General features: G+C 50.1%; 2 protein-coding genes across 2 annotated transcripts; one reads left to right on the forward strand and one right to left on the reverse strand.

Moving 5' to 3' along the window:
* Window positions 1-2,482: 2,482 nt before the first annotated feature.
* On the reverse strand, window positions 2,483-14,789 carry SPATA33 (spermatogenesis associated 33). The gene is made up of 3 exons (XM_084757878.1): window positions 14,617-14,789; window positions 14,364-14,531; window positions 2,483-2,710 (listed from the first exon to the last, which is right to left on the reverse strand). The coding sequence occupies exons 1-3, from the start codon at window positions 14,651-14,653 to the stop codon at window positions 2,499-2,501; spliced, it is 417 nt and encodes a 138-aa protein (XP_084614004.1). The 5' UTR covers window positions 14,654-14,789; the 3' UTR covers window positions 2,483-2,498.
* Window positions 14,790-14,796: 7 nt separating this feature from the next.
* Window positions 14,797-23,458, forward strand: CHMP1A (charged multivesicular body protein 1A). The gene is made up of 7 exons (XM_084757876.1): window positions 14,797-14,933; window positions 17,859-17,878; window positions 18,918-18,995; window positions 19,959-20,105; window positions 20,413-20,541; window positions 21,443-21,630; window positions 22,025-23,458. The coding sequence occupies exons 1-7, from the start codon at window positions 14,927-14,929 to the stop codon at window positions 22,044-22,046; spliced, it is 591 nt and encodes a 196-aa protein (XP_084614002.1). The 5' UTR covers window positions 14,797-14,926; the 3' UTR covers window positions 22,047-23,458.
* Window positions 23,459-24,617: the final 1,159 nt, after the last annotated feature.

The following is a 24,617-nucleotide window of genomic DNA, read 5'->3' on the forward strand; positions in this document are numbered from 1 at the left end:
GTCCAGGATAGTGAAGACTACGCAGAAAAACCCTGTCTCAGAAGAAGAAGAAAGAAGGAGGAGGAGGAAAGAAGAAAAGAAAAAAAGAAAAAAAAAGTTCCACTCTCCTATTTCCCATCTAAGTGAGACCAGTTCCAGCGACCAGCAAGCGGGGTCGCATCATACACAAAGCAATAAAAAGCTGCATCTCCTGTTCTTGCTTTCCACTCCACATTGTCTTCTGGGTCATGGAGAGTTGCCTAGCTTAGAACACTACCGGGAAGTCATTAATGTCCTGGCCGCAGGAGAACAACTCTAGCCCACGAGGTTTTGCAAGGCTACACTCAACAAGTGTACTGTGTAACGGAGCGCAGAACACCATTTGCCTCTAACCCGTGGAGGGTTTGTATAGATTAGCGAAGTGAATGTCCCTGCTGCCAAGTGCCCAGCGCCCAGGCCCACGTGGGCACTATACTTAGGTCAATGCTAAACAGGATGTAGTTGGTGTTTGGACGGGGCGGCACATGCCTGTAATCCCTGTAATCAGAGCGAGGAGGAGGAGGGGGGGGGTGTCTAAATTCAGTTTTTGTCTGGGCATATTGTCACACCCCTGTAATCCCAGCAGCCGGGCTCCTGAGGTCGGAAGATGGCTGTGAGTTCAAGGCAGCTCTGGGCTATATGGTCAGTTCCAGTCCAGACTAGATTGGACATGAGACCCTGTTCCTGTCTTTAAAAAACAAACATGCAGGCTGGAGAGATGGCTCAGCGGTTAAGAGCACTGTCTGCTCTTCCTGAGGTCATGAGTTCAATTCCCAGCAACCACATGGTGGCTCACAACCATCTATACCCTCTAATGCCCTCTTTTGGCCTGCAGGTGTACATGCAGATAGGGCACTCATATACATTAAATAAAATTTTAAAAACATAAAACAACAATTCCCAGCAACCACATGGTAGCTCACTACTATCTATAATGTGATCTAACGTCCTCTTCTGGCCTGCAGGTGTACATGCAGCCACAGCATTGTATACATTATATATAAATACATAAATTATAAGTAAACAAACAAATAAGTCTTACAAAAACAACCGTGCTCAATGGTAGAGTACCTGCCTAGCACTGTGTAAAGTCCTAGGCTCACTCCTTAGCACTACACTTGCAAGTGTGTGTGTGTGTGTGTGTGTGTGTGTGTGTACACTTGTCAAGCCTGCAAGTATGTACTAGATAAGGTAGCATTTATTACATATAGTAGATGGTCTGATATAAATATTAGAACCTGCTGGCATGTGCAGTGGGCAACAGATCCCCTCGCTCTAGCACAGGAGGAGGCTATTTGCGACCCTGAGGGACACCGCTGTGTCTGCTTTAGCTAGCTCACAGAGGCCAACCAATATTGCAATTAGTGAAGATAATAGACTGCTGCTAGGCCACAAGTGAGAAATGATGCTGGCCAGGGCATTCTCTCAAGACACACTTGACCTGAAGCTTGCTCATGACGGGGGAGTAAGCTGAGCAGCTGTCCTACACAGCAATGTTTGGCATTCCTAGTGGCCCTCCGCTGTCAAGACCATTCATCCATAGGTCCAGAAAAGAAAAGAACACCCATGGGCTGCCGCCAAAGGCCTAGGCACCCTGCGCCCTCCTTCTGAGCGCCCTGCGCCCTCCTCAGCTCAATGACACACTACATTCTCTTGAGTCGTTAATACGACAAAGCTAGGACCCCACCAGCCCTGAGGCCTCTCTGTCTTCATCTTACCAGTGAGTTCTCACACTGGCCTTGCCCAGACTCAGGAGCATGCCACTGACTAACTTGCAAGTGTTTCCACCACACCTTCACTGGCCTTGCCCAGACTCAGGAGCATGCCACTGACTAACTTGCAAGTGTTTCCACCACACCTTCACTGGCCTTGCCCAGACTCAGGAGCATGCCACTGACTAACTTGCAAGTGTTTCCACCACACCTTCACTGGCCTTGCCCAGACTCAGGAGCATGCCACTGACTAACTTGCAAGTGTTTCCACCACACCTTCAGAAGCAAAAGAGTAAAGAGGATTTTTGTCTGTTTGGTTTGGTTTTGGTTTTGGTTTTTCCTAGACAGGGTTTCTCTGTGTAGCCTTGGCTGTCCTGGACTCGCTGTGTAGACCAGGTTGTCCTCAAACTCACAGAGATCTGCCTGCCTCTGCCTCCCTAGTTGCTGGGATTAAAGGTGTGAGCCACCACGCCCGGCTTGTGGAGAGGATTTTAAATGCCCTCCTGAGTCACAGTGTGAGCGGCGTCCCCTTGTCTAGCACCCCACAGCTGGCTATTTCCAACACACACATGTGCCAGTGAGACCCTCAGGGCCTCCAGATTTCCTCTCTGGGCCAGCCACTCTCCCCCATCAAGCCGATGCTGGCTGGGACAGAGGACGGCCAAGCCTGGAGGAGGGCGTTGAGCTCCAGCACAGGAGACTGGCCCTTCTTTCAGTTAGCTGACACTCTGGGCGCAGTAAACCATCACAGCTCCAGGGCGCTCTCATTTATTCTGTGCTGTGTGCCTCATAGGCTGCTATCGTGCTGGGGCTTCTGTGTCGGTAGTAAGGGCCCCAGTCAGCGTGCTCCCGGATGGTCCTCTGTTCGTCACTGTCAGGGACATCATAGCTGATTAGTGTCTCGTTTGAGGCATGGGTGATGATGATCTGCGGAATGACACTTCTCTTCTTGGATGCCTTTGATTTTGTATCAGGTTTGTCTAGAGGGAAGAAAACATCGATCCATTTAGTGGGTGTGTGGGAACTTCTTCCATAATGAAAACATGGCCTGTCTTTGCTCACAGTAAAGGAAACAGATTGGTGGCCAGCAAGAGAAAAACAAAACAAACTGTCCTGGTGAGATTCCAACACTCAAACATACACAGCTCAGAGGGACGGGCTATGAGCACTGGATATGCCCTGCCAGGAAGAGTCAGAGGAGATGCTAAACTTCATGAGCTGCAGGACAGCTTCAGGGCAACAAATACGGGATAGTACATTCTCCTGAATCTTCCCCGCCCCCTCCCGAGACAGGGTTTCTCTGTGTAGCCCTGGCTATCCTGGACTCACTTTGCAGACCAGGCCAGCCTCAAACTCACAGCGATCCACCTGCCTCTACCTCCCAAGTACTGGAATTAAAGGCGTGTGGGACCACATCCGGTCTTATCTTTTTTTTTTTTTTAAGATTTATTTATTATTATGTATACAGTGTTATGCTTGCATGTACACCTGCAGGCCAGAGAGGGCACCAGATAACATTATAGATGGTTATGAGCCACCATGTGGTTTCTGGGAATTCAATTAGAATCTGAACTTCCTAAAGAGGAAGAGCAGCCAGTGCTTTTAACCTCTAGCCATCTCTCCAGCCTGAAGCCAACTTATCTTAAGCACTCTCAGATCACCCATGACCTATACTAGGCAGCACAGTGCCCTTCCTTTTTATCGTTAAATCAAAAATTACACTTCATCATATTTAACATTAATGTCAAATTATCAGGTTTGCTATTCCCATTGACTATAAAAGGTATATAGTGAAACATATTAAGACAATTTAAAAAGCTGTGAGTGCTTTCAATTAAAAATAAAACACCAGGAGCTGGGGAAATGGCTCAGATGTTAAGAGCACTGACTGCTCTTCCAAAGGTGCTGAGTTCAATTCCTAGCAACCATATGGTGGCTCATAACCATCTATAATGAGATCTGGTGCCCTCTTCTGGTGTGCAGGTGTACATGCAGGCAAGAGCACTGTATACATAATCAATACATATTACAATAAATAAATAAATCTTTAAAAAAAAAACAGGTGTGGTGCTGCATGCTTGTAACCCCAGCCCTTGGGAGGCAGAGGGAGATGGATCTGGCAGTCTGAAGGTAGCTTGATTTACATAGTGAGTTACAAGTTAAACAGAACTAGGTAGAGAGGCCATGTCTTAAAAAGACAAAAACAAAAAACAAACAAACAAAAAACATGTTAATCCAGGAGTGTGGTGGCGCACACCTTTTGTCCAAGAACTTGGGGAAAGCAAAGGCAGGCAGCCCACTACCAGTTCAAGGCCGTCTTGGTGTACATAGAGAGTTCCAGGCCAGGGAGGAGTATATCAAAATATTCACTGGTACAATGCACCCTGAGCATACATAAGATCAACTCTCACCATACAAAATCATATCAACAAAAATGGCTGGTTATGCAGGGCGTGGTGGCACACGCCTTTAATCCCAGCACTTGGGAGGCAGAGGCAGGTGGATCGCTGTGAGTTTGAGTCCAGCCTGGTCTACAAAGCAAGTCCGTGACAGTGAAGGCTACACAGAGAAACCCTGTCTCAAGAAACAAAAAAAAAAAAATTTGTGGCAGTACACCCCTCTGTAACCCCAGCACCTGAGAAGCAGACACAAGAGGCACTCCATGAGTTCAAGGACACCGTGGTCTACACAGAGCTCCAGGCCAGCCAGGGAAACATAGTAAGACCCTGTAGCAGTCAATCAATCAAGAAAATTAGACATGGAGAAGTCAAGCTGGTGTGTGCCTGCCTGAAGCCGTGAGCCCCGTTAGCTCTTCATGGGACTGGATAGTGCTCTGCACAGGACTGAAGGAGAAAAGTGAACACTAACTATGCAGGAGACAATTTGACCAACAACGGTGACCTGCGTGAAGAGCTAGTGCAATAGTGCCACATTGCTCAAGAAGTAACCAGCCTCTATCTGGCTGGATCTAAGCCGCACTCCATGAGATGGAACCCATTCCCGACACTGCTCTGGTCGCCAAGAACCTGAGACTACACGGGCCAGGAATCTAGGGGGAAAATCAAATACTACTGTCCTCCTAAAGCACAGGGCAGGAAACATTCTGCTCTACTCCGAGATCAGCCTTGCTCATTTATCTTCAGAGAAGCGTCTTCCTGCAGCAAACTGGAATAAATACAGAGACAGCCAGACAATGTGCAGAGAGTGAAAGACACTGCAACATTCATCCTCCAAATGCCCCCCTTTAAGGCTCAGAGAACCCTGCAAAAGAGGAGGCAGAAAGACCGTAAGGGCCAGAGAGGATGGAGACCACCAAGGAAACACGGCCTTGTAAACACAGCAGGACCAATGCACATATGCCCGCACAGAGCCTGTGGCAGCGCACAGAGCCTGTGACAGTGTGCACAGAGCCTGTGACAGTACACAGAGCCTGTGACAGCGCACAGAGCCTGTGACAGCGCACAGAGCCTGTGACAGCGCGCACAGCCTGTGACAGCGCGCACAGAGCCATTGGAGGTCCCAGAGCCGAGAGTAGACACAGCCACATCCTTAACTCAGAATCTATCTCAACTGATACCTGCTTGCAAATGAAAAACTAGTTTTCTCCAGCGGAGTCTCACTGGAAATACAGGCCACCAATAAGGCCATTCAGTAGACGGCCAACACCAAGTCAACTTGAGGGCAGTTGTGGAGGTTCCCTGCCTCATAACACTTTCATCAGGGCTCTCTCTCTCTCTCTCTCTCTCTCTCTCTCTCTCTCTCTCTCTCTCTCTCTCTCTCTTTTCTTTTTAAACAAAACAATGAAACCCATGGTTTTAGTTTTGTGTTTTATGAGATTTCTATGTGTACTAATGTGTGTCTAGGCCAGGAAGTAGTGGCACACGCCTATAATCCCAGTACTCGGGGTGGGGGTGGGGGGGAGCAGAGGCACGTCACTGTGAGTTTCAGACCAACCTGGTCTAACAGAGAGGGAGTCCAGGAGTTCAAGGCTACACAGAGAAAATTAGGGCTGGAGAGAAGGCTCAGAGGTTAAGCAACTACATGGTGGCTCACAACCGTAATGAGATCTGGTGCCCTCTTCTGGTGATTGGGCATACATGCAGGCAAAACTTTTTGTTGTTGTTGTTTTTCTGAGATAAGGTTTGTGTAACAGCTCTGGCAGTCCTGGAACTCACTCTGTAGTCCAGGCTGGCCTCAAATTCACAGAGATCCACCTGCCTCTGCCTCCCAAGTGCTGGGATTAAAGGCATGTGCCATCACTGTCTGGCCATAGGAAATTGTTTTTTTTGTTGTTGTTTTTTCGAGACACAGTTTCTCTGTGTAGCCCTGGCTGTCCTGGACTCACTCTGTAAACCAGGCTGGCCTCAAACTCACAGAGATCCACCTGCCTCTGCCTCTTGAGTGCTGGGATTAAAGGTGTATGTCTTAATTTTTTTTGAAGGTTTTATTTATTATTTATATAGTATTCTGCCCCCATGTGTGTCTGTATGCCAGAAGAGGGCACCATATCCCATTATAGATAGTTGTGAGCCACCACGTGGTTGCTGGGAATTGAACTCAGGACCTTTGGAAGAACAGACAGTGCTCTTAACCTCTGAGCCATTTCTCCAGCCCTCTTAATTTTTTTTACATTGATTTACATGTATGTTTGTATACAGGTGTGGAAGTCAGAGGATATGTGGGTCACTGGGATAAAATTTGGACCCTCAGGCTTGGCAGTCAGTGCCTTAACATGCTGTGTTATCTTGCCAGCTCTAATTTCTTCAATTAGAACAGTGGTTCTCAGCCGGGCGTGGTGGCACACGCCTTTAATCCCAGCACTCGGGAGGCAGAGGCAGGTGGATCACTGTGAGTTTGAGGCCAGTCTGGTCTACAAAGCGAGTCCAGGACAGCCAAGGCTACACAGAGAAACCCTGTCTTGAAAAACCAAAATAAATAAATAAATAAATAATAACAGTGGTTCTCAACCTTCCTAACGCAGCCCCTTTAATGCAGCTCCTCATGTTGTGGTGACCTCCAACCATAACATTACTTTTGCTGTTACTTCATAACTGTAACTTTGCTACCGTTATGAGTCATAATGTTAATATCGGTTGTTACCCCTATGAAAATGTTATTCTACCCCCAAAGGGTCGAGGCCCACAGTTTGAGAACTACTGATTTAGAAACATGTGCTGGGTGTGATGGCACACATATCTTTAATCTCAGCACTCAGGAGGCAAAGGCAAGCAGATCACTATGTAGCCAAAGCTACACAGGGAGACCCTGTCAGAGCGAGAGGACATCAGGCATCATTTTTAGGGTTATTTTTCTCTAGTAGTGGTATTTCTTTTCTTTTTTTCTTTTTTTCTCTTTTTTGTTTTTTTGTTTTTTTGAGACAGGGTTTCTCTGTGTAGTCTTGGATGTCCTCAGTTTGTAGACCAGGCTGGCCTCGAACTCATAGAGATCTGTCTGCCTCTGCCTCCCGAGTGCTGGGATTAAAGGCGTGCACCACCACCCAGCTGGTATTTCTTTTTTTTCTGTTTTGTTTGTTTTTGCCATGCATGTGCTGGGAAGTATTCTACCGTTGAGCTACCTCCTAACCATTAGGGTTATTTATCTATCTAATCTAGTTTTGGAGACAAGGCCTTACCCACACAGACCTGGCTGTCTCTTGTCCCAGCCTCCTGAACGCTGGGAATGTAGATGTAACAACTGACCCAGGGTCCTTGAAGCACAGCATCTGCACTATTTACTTAGTTTTTGAGACAGGATCTTGCTATGTAGCAGCAACTGGCCTAGAACTGGTTTCAACATCCCTGCCTCTGTGTCCCGGCACAGGCATGCACCACCATGCCCGTGTGTCCTCGCTTTGTCTCTCTGTGCCAGGAGTGCATCGCAGGGCCTCCTGAGTGCTAGGCAAGCATTTTATTTTTGGGCCACAATGCCACCTTGAACTACTTCACCACTGCATAACAAATTATTTCAAACTGGCGGCTTTTTATCAGTTCTCAGTCTTGGTGCCCCAGGAATTCAGGCACAGGTTGGCCAGGATTATACTCAGGGACCGAGGCTACATTCTCATGTACAGATTGGATCAGGGCCCAGGCTTCCTCGTGGCTCAGTGGCACAAGTCCCACTTCCCTAACAGCTACGCTCAGAGGCTGCTGGAGCTTCCAGAGACCTACAAGCTCTGCCTGTGACTGCTTGTGTCTGCTTGTTTGTTTTGGTGTTTGAAGAAGGTTTCTCTGTGTAGCTTCATCGGCTTCAAACTCATGGGAATCCTCCTGCTTCAGCATCTAGAATGCTAGGATTACAGGCGTGCACTACCACACCCAGATTGCCTGTAACTTTGTAGAAACATTTAAAGTTGTATTTTGTGTGCGCATGTGTGTTTGGGGGGCATACAGGTCATGCTGTGGCTGGACAGGTCAGAGGGCAACATTCAGCTGTTGCTTCTCTTCCTTCCCTTTGGTGGTCCAGGGATTATCTCAGCTGGGCAGGCTTGGCACCAAGCATCTCTACCCATCTTCCCCATCTCTGTCTATGGCTTTTCTGCCCAGCCCTAGGGTTTCTCTGTGTGTAGCCCTGGCTGTCCCTGACTGACTTCGTAGACCAGGCTGACCTCAAATTTACAGAGATCACCTGCCTCTGCTGGGCATGCCCTGCCCACCAGTTTGTGACTCTTTAAAGGCTTCTGTGGTTAGATTGGGTACAACCAGATAATCTCCATTCTGACTAAGTTAAAGTCAACTAAAAACCTAGGCACAGAAACCACATCTCTTCCTTTGGGCAAGTCCTACCCTACTCAGGGAAAGATCACACAAGGTTGTTCAGCAGAGGACAGAGATTTAGAAGTTGTATCACACTGTCAAACCACCTTCAAGAAAGGTAGGTACTTCTAGCCAGGTGGTGGTAGTGCACGCCTTTAATTCCAGCACTCAGGAGATAGAGGTGGGCGGATATCTGAGTTTGAGGCCAGACTGGTCTACAAAGTGAGTTCCAGGACAGCCAGGGCTACACGGAGAATCCCTGTCTCAAAAACACAAAACCCAGCCAGGTGTGGTGGCACGTACCTTTAACCCCAGACCTCAGGGAGGCAGAAGCAGGTGGATCTTTGTGAGTTCGAGATCAGTCTGGTCTACAAGAGTCCAGGACAGCCAGGACTACAAGAGAAACTCAGTCTCAAAACAAACAAACAAAAACAAAAAGAAAAGAAAGATATTGTCAGGGGGCTGGAGAGCTGGCTCACAGGTTAAGAGCACTGGCTGCTCTTCTAAAGGTCCTGAGCTCAATTCCTATAGTGTCTCAGAGTACCTGATCTGATATTTGAGATGTTACCCTGGCCTCTCATATATATTGCTTTTAACTTTTTTGGAAGTGGGGTCATTATGTGGCCTGGGCTGATGTTATGGCTGAAAGAATTTCATAATGTCCAGAGTATTTGGAGAGATTTTTTTGTGATGTGTGTGTGTGTGTGTGTGTGTGTGCGCACGCGCGTGCACACACATTTTGTTGAGACAGGATCTACTCACAGCTGGCCTGAAGTCAAGAGATTTCTCCTGCCTCTGTCCCCCAGCTGCTGAGATCACAGGTGCTGTACTACAGTCAAGTGGGATCACATCCTTCAGTATCTCTTAGCAATGTCTTTCTTTCATTCAAGGTTTAGAAAGATGCTCCTCACTGAGAAATAAAATCTTTCTTAAAAAAGAATTATTTATTGTATGTATATAAGCGCTCTGTTTTCGTGCACACCAGAAGAGGGAATCAGATTCTATTACAGATGGTGGTAAGCCAACACGCGGTCAGTGGGATTTGAACTCAGGACCTCTGGAAGAGCAGCCTGTGCTCTTAACCATCTCTCCAGCCTGAGAAATAAAATTCAATGAGTTGAACTTAGGATCCTCCTCCTACCTCCCAAGAGCTGGGACTACACACATCAGCACCAGGAATGCTCTACGTAGAGCTGGTGATGGACCCGAGCTAGTGGTCCACCAACCGAGCCACAAACTCAGCCTTCACTCTGTTGTGTTTTCTGACACAAGTTCTTACTACGTACCCTGGCTGGCCTGGAGCTCGCCATTTACACCAGGCCTGCCTGTTCCTCATTAGAGGTCACTACCAAACTCCATTCAACCTCCACTCAACTTCTTTTTTACATTTACGTGCATGTAGCCAGGCATGGTGAGGTAGCCTTTTATCCCAGCACTTGGGATCGCTGAGCGTTCGAGGCCAGCCTGGTCTACAAAGAGAGCCCAGGACAGTCAAGGCTACACAGAGAAACCCTGTCTCAAAAAAACCCAAAAATAAATAAATAAATAAATAAATAAATAACTTTAGGTGTATGCTTATTTTGCCTGGATGCGTACCCCCAGAAGCCAGAGAGGGCACGGCTGCAATTACAGTTGCAGGAGGCCATGTGGAGGCTGGAGATTGAGCTCTGGTTCTCTGGAAGAGCAGCCCATGCTCTTAACTGCTGAGCCATCTCCCAGCTTCCCCAAAGCCCGACTTTTTTTTTTTCCTGAGACAGGATCTCTCTGTGTAGCCTTGGCTATCCTGGACTCGCTTTGTAGACCAGACTGGCCTCGAACTCACAGCGATCTGCCTGCCTCTGTCTCTGAGTGCTGGGATTAAAGGCATGTACCACCATGCCTGGCTTCTGTTTTTCTTATACTGGACTATAATTAAGTTATAACATTGTAAACCAGGCATGGTGATGCACGCCTTTAATCTCAGCACAGGGAGGCAGAGGCAGGCGGATCGCTGTGAGTTTGAGGCCAGCCTGGTCTACAAAGCGAGTCCAGGACAGCCAAGGCTACACAGAGAGACCCTGTCTCTAAAAACCAAAAAGACAACAACAGAAATTATAACATTGTATATTTTTAAATTTTTTATTTTTTAAAATACTCATACATTCAGACAGTTACAAAAGCAGCAAGAAGTGGTTCCATACTCCCTTTACCCAGTTTCTCCAGTGGTAGCATCTTACATTAGCACATCAATACCAGGAAGTTGACACTGGTCCAGCGAGTGTACAGACACATGCCCATCCATGTACAGGTAGCAGCTCCATCTGAACGAGATGCAGGACTCTTCCACCAGAGACTGCTTCCTGATGGCCCTTTGGGTCACATTTGTTCTCCTTGTTCCCTTGCCCCAAACACCTGGCAAACAAGTCTGTTCTCCATCTGTATGATTTTGCCATCTGGAAACTGTTCCTAAGGGAGTCACAGAATGTGAAACTTTGGGGGTTGTCGCTTTTTACTCAGCGCATTTTGGTTTTGGTTTTGAATGGTGCTGGAGACGGAAGCCAGGGCCTTCAGCATGCTAGGCAACTGTTCTGCCACTGAGCTAAACTCCATCAAGAGTCAATTCCTTATTATTACCTAAGATCCAAACTGATTCTGTTAAGATGACCCAGTTTGGGCTGGAGAGATGGCTCAGTGGTTATGAGCATTGGCTGCTCTTCCAGAGTCCTGAGTTCAATTCCAGAAATCTCATGTGGGCTTACAATGACCTATACTATTTATTTATTTATTGTGTATACAGCGCTCTGTCTGTATGTACACCTGCACACCAGAAGAGGGCACCAGATCTCTTTATACATGATTGTGAGCCACCATTTAGTTGCTGGGAATCGAACTCAAGACCTTTGGAAGAACAGGTAGTGGTCTTAACCTCTGAGCCATCTCTCCAGCCCGATCTCTAATACTTGAAAAACCAAAAAAAAGAAAAAACAAAAACAACGATCTATACCATGATCTGATGGTCATATAGGCATACATGCAAATAGAATGCTCATATGTATAAATAAATCTTTAAAAAAAAGAAAAACTTAAGCATACAGATATAATATGTGTAGCATAATACGCCCCATCTACAGGCTGCCATGTTTTTTTTTTTTTAAACGATTATTATACACACAGTACTCTGCCTGCATGTACACCTGCAGGCCAGAAGCGGGCATCAGATCACATTACAGATGGTTGTGAGCCAGCATGTGGCTGCTGAGAACTGAACTCAGGACCTCTGGAAGGGCAGCCAGGGCTCTTAACCTCTGAGCCATCTCTCCAGCTCTTGAGTTGTTGTTGTTGTTGTTTTTTTTTAAGACAGGGTTTTAGTGTGCAGCTCACAGGCCTTGGCCGTCAGGGTTCCGGGATGACAGCAGCTCTGTAACTGAGAGACGAACTTCCTCTCCCTTCCACCGCTGACCCATTGGCCTATTACCGTTGTGTAACAACCAACTCCAAACCCTGGCAGCTTAAAACTAGAAACGCATTCCCACCGATGTGGGTCAGGAGCTCAGGACAGGCTTGCCTGCAGAGCCCACCTGAGGCCTCACAGGTAGGTGAGCTGGATGATTTGGGGCTGCGTCCTCTGAAGACTTATCTGGGCAGCAAGTGCTGCATCAGGTTGTAAAGCCTCAAAGGCAGGACCCTACCATCATCTATCTACTGTTCAAAGGTCCAACTCCACTACAATGCATCACAGAGCCTCAGCTTCACAGGTGGGCAATCATGGGCCAGTCTGCATGTATGTATGTATGTATGTGTACCACGTGCAAATCTGGTGACCACAGAGGTCAGAAGAGGACACTGGCCCCCTGGAATTGGAGTTACAAATGGCTGTGAACCCTGGCCCTCTGCAGAAACAGCAAGGACTCTTAACCGCTGAGCCCATGCTCCAGCCCCACTCTTATTTTGAGACAGGGTCTCCTGTGGCCCTGGCTGGACTCCAACACATCATGTAATGACAGCTTCCCTGGAACTCATGCTCCCTCTGCCTCAAGTGTTAAGATGACAGGCCTAGCCTACCAACACCTGCTTTTATGCAGTGCTTCTGCACGGAAGACACTCTCCCAGCTGAGCTACAGCCCTAGCCCTCCCCAGGGCTCTGAGAACTCGGGGTGTGACTGCCTCAATCTCCTGAGAAGCCAGCAGTACAACTGCATGCGCAGCCTGCTCACACACGACACGACAGCTCATTAGTGCAATACGAGTTCTTGGGGAGCTGAAGAGAAAGGACTGAGGTGAGTTCGAGGCATTTCAGACAAGGAAGTCATGACAGAGATGGGCATTTACACCTGGCTTCCTTGAAATCACGTCCTGAGGGTCCCTCCAGGGTCGCATGTGCCAGTGGCTTGCTCCTGGTGGCTGCTGAGCTTGCTCCATTATCTTTCTTAACATCATCCTCGCCTGGTGTCTCCTCATCTCCTCATGTGACGCTGTGTGACAGGTGCTACAGGTGGCTTTCAAATGGGTAGTTCCTTGCTGGCAAAGGCCTTGTCTACTCTGATACATTAAGGCTCCTCGGGCACTTTATAAATGGAGAGCTGACCCCAAATTAGGCCAAGGTGAAGCCGACCTCAGAAAGGTTTCCTTGCCAATAGCAAGCAAGACCCAAAACCTCTTAAGAGTCAGCGTGGTCATGTGAGCCCATAACACCTTCAGCCTTCCAGGCACTGTGAAGGAAAACATTCCAGACACTGAAGGTGGCACAGTGGCAGAGTCCTTGATGCCAGTGCCATGCTGTTGTGTACTCAGAGTGGATGCCATCTCTGAGCCTTCCTTGGTGAGATGTCAGATCACTTGGTGCTAAGATCTTGTTTAGTTGGCTTTTCTGTGATCAGCTAAAAGCACCCCAGGGGTAAGTATCACATATACCTCCCAGCCTTTGCTGTAGCCTTTATCTATCCTCAAGCGATAGGCCCCTAGGTTCCAAGGCTAGACCTTTTTCTGGGGCCCAGCGCCTGGATTTTAAACTGCCTCCTGCTGTGCCGCACCACGCAGCACAGCCCACGCCTGCGCCTGGGCCCATCTTTTTTCTCGCCTGAGAGGTTCCACGCTTTCCACCTCTAATCTTTCTGAAATGCTCCCTGGTTCCCGCCACATTACAGCAATGAGACTGGGGTAGACCCCACCCCCACCCCCAGGGTTCTGTTTTCATACTGGTCAGAAGAAGCTCCTAACCCCTTCCTTGTTCTAAATACTTAACAGCTCTAGTTCCCACAACCCGGACGGTATCACGATGGAGGGCTATGTCTTCAGGCTTTGTCCTGCTTTTGTGGTCTCATCTCTAGCGATTGCACACCAAAGGTGTGGCGGTATTGAGCGACTAGAAAATGAATAATCACGCCAAATTGTTTGCCTCAAGGAAAAGTGAAATTGGCAGCAAACTATCACTCTGCGGTGTCTGCCAAGTGCTGTGTGTGATTTGTATGAAAAGAAACGCTTTTGTCTCCTGGCGATCCTTTCCGCTTCAGAAGCCCTCCCACCTTTGTGCCCAGGCTGAAGGAGACCAGGAGTCAGACCCTTGCCTGGATAATCAACCAAGGTTCTGTTTCGAGCTCTAACATGTTGAAGGAATCACAGTGGAACCAGAGGTCACCCAACCCTCTTTGGGGACACTGTACAGATCACTCAGGAAGTTTCTTCTTAAAACTTTTTCCTTCTGAAACAGGGTCTCCAAATACACAAGATGCCCTTGAAGTTCCTACTAGAGCCTAGACTGGACTCACACTAACACGCTTGCCTGGGCTCTTGTTGACCTCACTGCACCACGAATCCTGAGTATTTGCCTCCTGTCTCGTTAGTCTTAGAAACGGGGGGCCCATCCCTGATGCCTTGCCAGAGCGGGTCTCCTCGGGTCTCCTACCTTCAGAGGAAGAGGAAGGCCTTGAGTGCTTGGCTGTCCCTGCTGTGAACAGCATGCTGTCGACAGGATGATTCAAGGTTTCCTTGTCAGGCTGCTTGCTCTCCTTCTCCATTACTTTCTCCTTAGACTTTGAAACTAAACTGGCGGAGGGGCTCATTGGCTCCTCAACTGAAACACACGGACAATCAGTTAGACCTACAGCCCACGATGCCGGCTCGGTGGGCGGGCCTCGCCGCCAGGCGGCGCCCTTTACCTTTCTTCTCCTTGGGTTTGCTTTTCGACAGGCCCATAGGTGACCCCGCCGCCCGGGGCCGGGCGGCCTTGGGGCCCAGTAACCCGACCGACTCACAAAACCCACACTCGGCTTTGGGAGCTCATTACCATGGCAACCGCTTGCCGCACGAGCCCTGCCTAAGCCCCACCCAAAGCCCGGCGCCGTCTTCTCGCGAGATCAGGCCGCGCGACCGGAAACAGCCGCGACCCCGGAAGTCCTCACGGGTACAACTAGTCCTTAGGATCTCATCCCCCTGCTCCGCCCTGAGGGGTGTGCTGCCCGACTGGCCATGGACGGTAAGGGGCTGTCATCCACTTCGGGTTCGGAGCGGGATTCTGCGGACACCTGGCCTCAGCCCCCAAACCCAACCGGACCCGTCCCGGGCTTCAGCCCCATAGCCTCTCCCGGGCCTGGGACCCTGCATCCGGACCGAGACCCGCCCCTTGCCCCAGCTCGAGACCCGGGCTAGCACCTGCCCTTGGGCCTGCACCCCACATACCGACCAGGACCTGCCCCTGTGCCTGAACCTTTACATCCTGGCTGAAACTCTCTCCTGGGCCTCGATCCCACAACCCAACAGGAACTAGCTCCCGGTTCTTGACTCCAGACCCCTGCCAATACCAACCCCTGGATCTTTCTGGTTCCTTACCCAGAATTCCCCCAGCCCGGACCCTTAACCCGCGACCCAAACCCTGAATTTTGTCCGAATGACCTCCGATCCAAGCCCTTTTACTAGCCACTCTCTCCCTGTTTGCTTTGTTTTCTGCTTTGGGGACCCTGAAACGTGGTCAGAAGGCACCAGCAAAGGTGTTTAGTTACATATTTTGATGCCCGAGAAATAGTGATTCAGATACAAAGGGTTTCAGGTACCGTGTAGCGTGTGGGCTCCCCGAGATGAGGGCTACATGTCCCTCAGGGTAACAGGTTGGGAGGAACCGTGCTTCGTAGTGTGACTCACCTCCACTGTCAGTGTTTGGAGCTCTCGACTCCCAAAGAGCTCAGGCAGGTTTAATGGGGTGCTGTGATGGAGTTTTTGCTTGTTTGAGACAGTCTCTTTAGGTAGCCTTGGCTGGCTTGGAACTTATTATGTACATCAAGTTGGCCTTGAAATCAAGAGATTTGTCTGTCTCTGCCTTTCCCCCTGCTTGGATTGAAGGTGTTCACCGCCGCCACGTACAGCTGTTTTCTGAGGCTCCACATGCCTGTAATCCCAGCACCCCAGGGAGGCAGAGGCAGCCAGATCTCTGTGAGTTCAAGGCCAGCCTGGTCTGCAAAGTGAGCCTAGGGCAGCTAAGGCTGCACAAAGAAACCCTGTCTTAAGTAAAACAAAACTGTTCTCTGAAATGTAGAAAGCGATACGACTATGTCATTGTCATAGAATTCTATCCTGGAGCGAGATGTGGTGGCACTCCTTTAATCCAGCACTTGGGAGGCAGAGGCAGGCGGATCACTGTGAGTTCAAGGCCAGCCTGGTCTACAAAGCGAGTCCAGGACAGCCAGGGCTACACAGAGAAACCCTGACTCGAAAAACCAAAAGAAAAAAGAGTTCTGTGTTGTGTTCCCTAGAGGAAAGATGTAGCACCTAGCATCTCTACAATAAAGGATTTTTTTTTTTTTTTTTGCTTTTTTTGAGACAGGGTTCTCTGTGTAGCCTTGGCTATCCTGAACTCGCTTTGTAGACCAGGCTGGTCTTGAACTCACAGAGATCCACCTGCCTCTGCTTCCCTGAGTGTTGGGATTATTGGCATGCACCAACTGTGTTGTTTTGAGACAGGATTTCTCTGTGTAGTCTTGGCCGCCTGGACTCATTTTGTAGACCAGGCTGGCCTTGAACTTAGAGATCTGCCTGCCTCTGCCTCCTGAGTGCTGGGATCATAGTCTTGTGAGGGAACTTTTTTTTCTTCTTTTCTTAATTTTTTGTCTTCTCTTTTTTTCTTTTCTTTCTTTTATGTGTGTGTGTGTTGGTTTCTCTATGTATCCTTGGCTGTCAGCTTTGTAGACCTTGAACTCACAGAAATCTGCATGCCTCTGCTTCCCCGAGTGCTAGGATTACAGTGTGCCAGTCTGTGTAGCCTTGCTTGTCCTGGACTTGCTTTGTAGACCAGGCTGGCCTCAAACTCACAGCTGGGATTAAAGGCGTGCTCCACCATGCCCGGCGGAATTTTTCTGAAGCTCACACCAGTCTCTGTTTTTCAGAGTCCAGTCCTCCTAGAGTCTAGATGAAAATACAGGCTGAGATGGGGAGACTTGACCAATGTCCTAACTCTAGTGAGACAGCTGGACCACACCTGAGTGACACTGTTCCTCCTGTCACTGTGTCATGTGACTCTTCCTCAAGAACCACAGTCAAGGGTGGTTTGTCTGGCGTGACTAATACCTGCACTGAGTGGTGGTAGATGCACACGGTTCATTGCACCCTGCAGGTCTCTGCTGGGTCTTGTTTTGTGTCTGTAGACCCTCAGTGTCCTCACTCTGGACTGGTAGGATAAGCCTTTTCAGGAATCAAATGTCACAGCCCTCTGCAGATTTAGAAATAGAGTCAGTTACCTGCTATGGTGGCTCCAACTGAATTGCCAGCTCGAAAGACATGGAGACAGAAAAATTAGAAGGCCCAAGTACCCCCATCCTTGGCTACCTAGTACTCCTGAGTCGAGATCCTGTCTCAAAACATCAAAAATAAATAAAGGAAAATTTGAGTTTACATGTCTGAAGTTTGTGAATGAATAGGCTTGGTTATCAATTAGTTATGTACATACATACACGTACATATATATACACACACACACATACACATAGATATTTACACTCACAGTAAGGACCATGGTGGCTTAGGAATGGCATCTGTCATGGAGTAGCCTCTTTGGTGACCTAAGGCTCACCTCCTGACCAGTCTCACCTGTTTGCCTTAGAAGGATAAGGGAAAGATTATGCAGCGCAGACCATTCAGCCTCTACTAAAAGCAGAGAAATGTTCTGACCACGTCCAGCAGCTGCAGCTCTCACCCTGCCCATCCGTAAAGTAACCCTTTCAGGTTGTCCTGACAGACAAGGTTAGTGAGGTGTCTGTCGGCTTGGAGCCCTGTGTCAAATGTGGGGCTGTCTTCCAGCTGCACAGTTGGGCCTGTCTGATGTGAGGCGAGGCTCTCACTCAGCCCTTGTCTGTTAGATGTCCTACTTGTTACCTTTCTTAAAGCTCTTAAGCTGTTTCCTCTGTCTTTGCAGACACCCTGTTCCAGTTGAAGGTTTGTACACTGCCACCCATCCCCAGTCCTGTCCTGGATACTGGCACATAACGACAAGAATTAGCGGCAGTGACACTTGGAATCCAGACACCTGAAGTCATGGGAAGACTATTGTAGCTGGATGGCAGCCACACTGGGCCCAGGCTGCTGGCCAGACACAGGATGGTTCTTTGTTTTGGTTAAATAGAAGTAGTTCCCTCCAACTTGTCCATGAAGACTGAGCGTATTATCTTCATTGAAGACAGCTGGGGAGAATATTTTGGGTACTAGAAAGAGCCTCCTATTGGGGGGAATCTGTCCCCGCCTGATAATCCACAGCGTGTTTCTGCCACCTTTCTCTCAGATGCCTCACAAGTGGCAGTCAGGGTTAACTTTATCTTGTTTCTTTCTTCCTGGCTTCAAGGGTCTGGGCAGGAGTCAGGTAAAAGGCAGGTGAATGTGGCTCTGGTACACTTGTGTCACACTGAGGTGGTCAGGTGCTGGCATGTGGGCTGATGCCCTGAAGGAGGGGCACATTGTATGAGCCTCATATTGCTGGTGGCCAGGGTCTGGTCTCCAACCCTTGAGGCTCTTCAGGGGAGGTCATGGGTATGTTGACATCATCTCTTCTTGTTGGCCAAGAAGTGAGGAAGCCAGATGCAGGGTTCTATGCAGAGAGCACCTTTAGGAGTTCGTGCACTGCTGGCGTAGTTTGAAGGAGGCTCTTGTGTGTTTTGTGTGGGTTGAAAGCCCTTCATGGGCAGGGCAGGGTTGGTGATGGGCACGCTGCTGGCCTTCCACTGCGGGAGGATATGGCTTAGGTTGTTCAGGATGGTGGACATGTAAGGAGACCTGTTGGAGCCTCCCTCGCACGCTGGGCCTCGGAACTGGGTGGAGCTTTGGGGCATTCATCTCTGGGGCTCTTGCAGGTTCTCAGCCTCACAGTGGCTGTCAGGACTTCATAGCACAGGGTTGGGCCAAGGACAGGCAGGGGCAGGACACACAGGGCTGGAGGGTGGGAGCCGTCGGTGCCTCTGAGGCTGTCACGCTTTCCACCCAGTTCACAGCGAAGCAGCTAGAGAAGCTGGCCAAGAAGGCCGAGAAGGACTCCAAGGCTGAGCAGGCCAAGGTGAAGAAGGTGGGTGACTCCGGCTGGGCTCCTCTCTGCCCCACTCCCTTTCCATTTCACTTCACTTTTGAGATTGAGTACTGTAGTCCGGGTTGACCTTGAACTCACTGTGTAGCCCAGGCTAACCTCCATCCATTGGTGGGATTACAGGTGAGAGCCACCACAACACCCAGCCCTGTTTCCCACTGTGTTACTCTAATGTCTTCTTTTTGTGCAAGGCACTTCCTAGCTTGTGATTCAATCTCACTGACTGCTGTACTTGCTCTGCTGCGTGAGGGGAGGGTGATAGCCCGCCTACCCTCCCCACCACAGCGGTGTCCGAGCGGACAGTGCATGGCCGTCACTCCTTCCTCCTTCCTCCCTGCCCACGTCCTAGATTTGCTGGGTGTGGCCTTCTGGCTGTCCCTGCTCCAGTGTCATCTTTCCAATTGGCTCTCCTGGTGGGGCTGCTGCCTGGGTATCGGTCAGGGGAGAGGCATTGATTGAGGGATGGGGCAGAGGTGGAAACTCACCGAGTTTTTCCAGGGAGGTGTCCTAAAGACAGATAGGAGAAGGCAGAGTAGGGTGACTGGCCTCAGAGCAGACCTTCAGCCAAACGTGTGCGCAGCTCTTGAGCTCCAAGGCCATAGCTGTTGGTAATGACGGCCTGCTCAGGCCTCCCAGGTGGTGCTCTGCACCTTTGCCAGCTGTGGTTCCTTTGGTCTTTGCCACCTTTCTCCTGCGCAGATGTGGCTCTGGAGGAGCAGCAGTGGTAGGAACCCCGTGAGCTGGTCTGTGCTGTCCAGCTCTGTCTGTATAATCAGACAGCAGACTGTGGCATTGCAGTTTTACAAAGCTAACGTGCTTCTGAGGAGTACACCCGGGGAGAACTGAAAGCACCTACGATCCCGGGGGGTAAAGCATACCTGGAGAGGTATCCAGGCCGCTCACAGACGTTCCTCCATGGGCATTCCATTCCCTTATGAACTGTAGGCCCTGCAGCAGAAAAACGTGGAGTGTGCCCGCGTGTATGCTGAAAATGCCATCCGCAAGAAGAACGAGGGTGTAAACTGGCTCCGGATGGCGTCCCGTGTGGATGCAGTAGCCTCCAAGGTGCAGACGGCGGTGACCATGAAGGGGGTAAGTGCTAGACCACGGTGTCATGTGGCCAGCGTGTGTGGTGGGGTTTAGTGGCAAGAGCGGGAACAGCCATAGAATAGAGGGAAGTTGGGCCAGCAAAGAGCCCCAGCAGCAGGGAGGGCTGGATACGGGAGCCTGGGTCCCATCGCGCCCCCCCCCCACCCCCCCAACCTCATGGAAGCTGGACGGACCTCTTGGTAACTGTGCTGAGGCCCTGGGGTCCCCTCAGAGTCCTGATGACCAATCCCTGCACTGCAGCCCTGACCACCTATAATTCTTTCTGCTCCTAATTTGTGTCCTACCCCAGGTGACTAAGAACATGGCACAGGTGACCAAAGCTCTGGACAAGGCCCTGAGTGCCATGGACCTTCAGAAGGTGTCTGCAGTGATGGACAGGTTTGAGCAGCAGGTGCAGAGCCTGGATGTGCACACGTCGGTAGGTGCTCGCGGTGCTGTGGCTGCGCCAAGCTGGACACGGCCAGGAAGGGACAAAGAAGGGGATAGGACAGCAGCGCTTTGTGGGATGCCCACATGACAGACAAGCACGCAGAGGTTCAGGAAGGTCCCTGAACCAGGTGGACCTGGACGTGGCACTGGTTGGATATGGGACAGGAATGGCCAAGGGGCCAGGAAAGCTTCCTAGAGAGAACCTGTGAAAGAAAGTACCACCGGGCGTGGTGGTGCACGCCTTTAATCCCAGCACTTGGGAGGCAGAAGCAGGGGGATTGTTGAGTTCAAGGCCAGCCTGGTCTACAAAGCGAGTCCAGGACATCCAAGGCTACACAGAAAAACCCTGTCTCAACAAAACAAAACCCCCCCAAAAAGAAAGTAGTGTGGGAGACAGTGAGCAAGACCCACGGTGGAGGTTAGGGAGACGGCTCATTGGGTAAAGTGCTTGTTGTACAAGCCTGAAGTCAAGAGTTTGGGCCCACATAGAAGCTGAATGTGAGCTAGGCTTGGAGGCGCATGCCTTTAATCCCAGCACTTGGGAGGCAGAGGCAGGCGGATCTCTGTGAGTTCGAGGCCAGCCTGGTCTACAAAGCGAGTCCAGGACAGTCAAGGCTACACAGAGAAAAGGTTGGGTGTTTGGCAGCCTTAGTGCTGGGGGCCAAAGACAGATGAACCCCAGGACCTTGCCAGCCAACCTGACTGAAATGGTGAGCACTGGGTTTAGTGAGAAACCACTTTGTAGAAAACAGTATTGGGAAGACACCTGACTTTACCCTCTGGCCTTCACATGAGCAAATGTGTACAGCACATATCTCCATAACAAAAAAGCAATTGCAGTGGGCTTCATGGTGCCATGGCCATTCTGCCCAGAATGAACCTCTCCTCAGGTAATGGAGGATTCCGTGAGCTCTGCCACCACACTCACCACACCTCAGGAGCAGGTCGACAGCCTCATTGTGCAGATTGCTGAGGAAAATGGCCTGGAAGTCTTAGACCAACTTAGCCAGCTTCCAGAGGGAGCCTCTGCTGTGGGTGAAAGCTCTGTTCGCAGCCAGGAGGACCAGCTGTCTCGGAGGTAGGATCCTGCCTGAGTGAAATGTCATAATAGTTGCTTTAGTGTCCTGTCCTGAGCGTGAGTTGGGGATCCTAAGGCCTATCTCACTTGATGGACTGTTGGGAGCAGAGGGAAATCCCCTGTGCAAGGGACAGTTCCCCCTTGCATCAGAACACTGCAGTCAGTCCCTCGTAGCCAGCAGCTCACTGTAGAAGGGACTTCCATGCCCTTCCTAAGGATGGCACAGTACGTGGCTGTTTCTGGTGTCTTTTCACCGTTATCCCAGGACAGCTTTGAAAACCCGAGTTTTAAGTGGGTTTCCCCTTCTAGGTTCATGACTAGCCCTTGTCCGCCGTATTGCAGGTACCCTCTGCCCTCTGCCTTTCTTACCAGAGTCTCTCTTGTTGGTCTCCAGGTTGGCTGCCCTGAGGAATTAGCGCGCCCTTGCTGCCTTCCTGGCCCTTGTGATGTACTGGAGGCCTCTGCCCCACTCTGCATTCAACTTCTGCAACCCTTCATAGCTGCCTTGGCTCTTTTCCAACCTGTCAGGCTGCTGCCTTAGAACTGAGCCTTAGGTTGGGCAGCAGGGCTCTGTCCTGGTGTTGAATTTGCACAAGTGTGTGGGTGACTTATGTGACTGGGCCACAGCTGGAAGGGGGCAACCTCTCTTTTGTCCTCTGCCTATGTGGAGTTGACAGGGTTTGGCCAGCAGATGTGCGTGGACTTGAGCTCAGTGCTTTAGGGCCTTCAGATTGCAGTGACTGTGCATCCACTGTTTGCTGTGGCCAGTGAGGGTCACAGCCACTCCTCCTTTGCCAGGTAACTCTTGGAAGCCTCTCCCCCGACCTCTGCAGACAGGAAATCCCATTGTGTGACAGCCCTGAGTAGGTTCCTGTGGACTTTTATGTACCAAGGTGTCCAGTGCCACCAGCACTGACCTGGGGCTTTTGAAAATGGTGACTCTCTTCCATCTTCCCAGGGCTGAGGTCTCGGCGACCACTGCCAGCTGGCTGAGCCTGCTGAGGCTTTCCGCCCCTCAGCTCCCTCCCAGCCTCAGGAACAGGGCTGCCCTGCAATTGCAAGTCCCGGCCTTCCCAAGAGACTCTTAAACCTTACTCTGAGCTGCCTATGGAGGAACTTAGGGCCGCTTGGGCTAGCTGTCTGTCTGATGTTGACAGGCCCTCCAGTGTCACAGCCTCCCAGGCCTTGTGAGAGCTGCTTGCTCTCTTGAGAGCTCCCCTGCCTTTCCTGTCATCTTAGCTACAGGCTGCTGCCTTCTCCAAGGGAAAGCCAGGGTGGCTTGGGACAGTCACCTATGGCAGCAAACAGCTAGTGATGCTGACGGGTGGCCTGAAGGCTGTGCATACAGGCTGCTGTTTTATTTTTCTGTCTCCTGAAGTTTACTCGTGTTTTTAAAACTCCTGGTGATTTTGTTATTTTGCCAAAGTAGAAAGCACAGCGGGTGGGTGTGTTTGTCCCAGGCCTCTCCACAGGCTGAGCATCGCAGTGCTGCCCACAGGTTTACACACAAACTTGGAGACTACCAGGACTCTCTGGTTTCTTCCGCTCTGCACTTTGGGGCCCTGGGCGTTCCACATTACAAGCTGATGTTGCGGGCGGGGGCTGGATGTGGGGACCATTGGCCCCTCAAGGCTTCTGAAACCAACCTACACGTTGGGTGTTGAGAGCAGCTGCAGCCTCCGGGGACAGCCTGTGAGCTCCCTGGGTCTTGGAGGGTGCAGAATTTGTGGAATACTAGTAGGATTGGGAATGTTGGGCTGGGTTCATCAAAATGGGCATATTTGCCTTTAAAATGCTATTGTAAGTAAATAAATTGATTGTTGGAGAATTTCTGAAGCTTTGCTTTGATGTTCTGGGTCAGGCTGATGAACTATGGGATGGACCCTGTGTGGACTACCCAGGGCCTCACCTCACAGTGAAGTCAGCATGGGGGAAGGGGCTGTCCCTGGAGGCCAGTCAGGGGGAAGGGAGGCGTGGCTGGGTGAAGAGTCTCAGGCTGCACATAGTGGACTCAGAATCAGGCTTATGATTTATTTAAAATGTTAAAAGTATTGATAGAAAGATTATTTTCTATTTGAGATGCTGCTTCTTGGCTTCTGGGCCCCTCAGCCTGCTCTCTCTGGTCTCATCAGATTCTCCTTCCCAGCGTCCCCTGCACTGGGTGCACAGGCTCCTCATGGCTTCTCTGCCTTGGCACCTGGTCATCCCCGATTCATTTGAGAGGGGAACAGTGCTTAGAAACTGTGGGCCTGGAGGTGACTCCTTTGGCAGAGTGCTTGCTGTACAAGCTTGAAGACATGTGTTTGATTCCCCAGAACTCATGTTTAAAAGCCCACATGGGGGGGCTGGAGAGATGGCTCAGAGGTTAAGAGCACTTGCTGCTCTTGCAGAGGTCCTGAGTTCAATTCCCAGCAACCACATGGTGGCTCACAGCCATGTATAATGTGATCTGATGCCCCTTTCTGGCCTGCAGGGGTACATGCAGGCAGAGCGCTATATACATAATAATAAATAATTAAAAGGGGGGGGGAAAGCCCACATGGGAGCCAGGCGTGGTGGTGCACACCTTTAATCCCAGCACTCGGGAGGCAGAGGCAGGCGGATCGCTGTGAGTTGGAGGCCAGCCTGGTCTACAAATTGAGTCCAGCATAGCCAAGACTACACAGAGAAACCCTGTCTTGAAAAACCAAAACAACAACAAAGTTGAGTGATTGAGAAGGACAACTATTAATGTCTGAACTATAAATGGATATACACGCACACCGAACAAACTGCGTACATGTCACACGTCACATGTCCAGGAAGCATGAGTAGCTCACACAGTGCGTGGCTGTGTAACCCTCTGGCAACGCATATCAATGCTGTAGGACCCGCCTGGCCTTCTTCCTCGTCTCTGTAGCCCTGGCTGTCTTAGAGCTCCCTCTAGACCAGACTGGCCTCAAACTCAGAGAGATCCACCTGCCTTTGCCTTCCAAATGGTAGGATTG

This window comes from Acomys minous (assembly GCF_964271855.1).
Source record: "Acomys minous genome assembly, chromosome: 14".
Taxonomy (NCBI): domain Eukaryota; kingdom Metazoa; phylum Chordata; class Mammalia; order Rodentia; family Muridae; genus Acomys; species Acomys minous.

Bases quoted from the DNA above. Each gene is read 5' to 3' on its own strand.
- SPATA33 (XM_084757878.1), bottom strand. From the start codon at position 14,653: ATGGGCCTGTCGAAAAGCAAACCCAAGGAGAAGAAAG. The intron at 14,532-14,616 runs GTAAAGGGCGCC...CGTGTGTTTCAG, and splicing joins CAAACCCAAGGAGAAGAAAG to TTGAGGAGCCAATGAGCCCC. The intron at 2,711-14,363 runs GTAGGAGACCCG...TCTTCCCTCTAG, and splicing joins GCCTTCCTCTTCCTCTGAAG to ACAAACCTGATACAAAATCA.
- CHMP1A (XM_084757876.1), top strand. The intron at 18,996-19,958 runs GTGGGTGACTCC...TATGAACTGTAG, and splicing joins AGCAGGCCAAGGTGAAGAAG to GCCCTGCAGCAGAAAAACGT. The intron at 20,106-20,412 runs GTAAGTGCTAGA...GTCCTACCCCAG, and splicing joins CGGCGGTGACCATGAAGGGG to GTGACTAAGAACATGGCACA.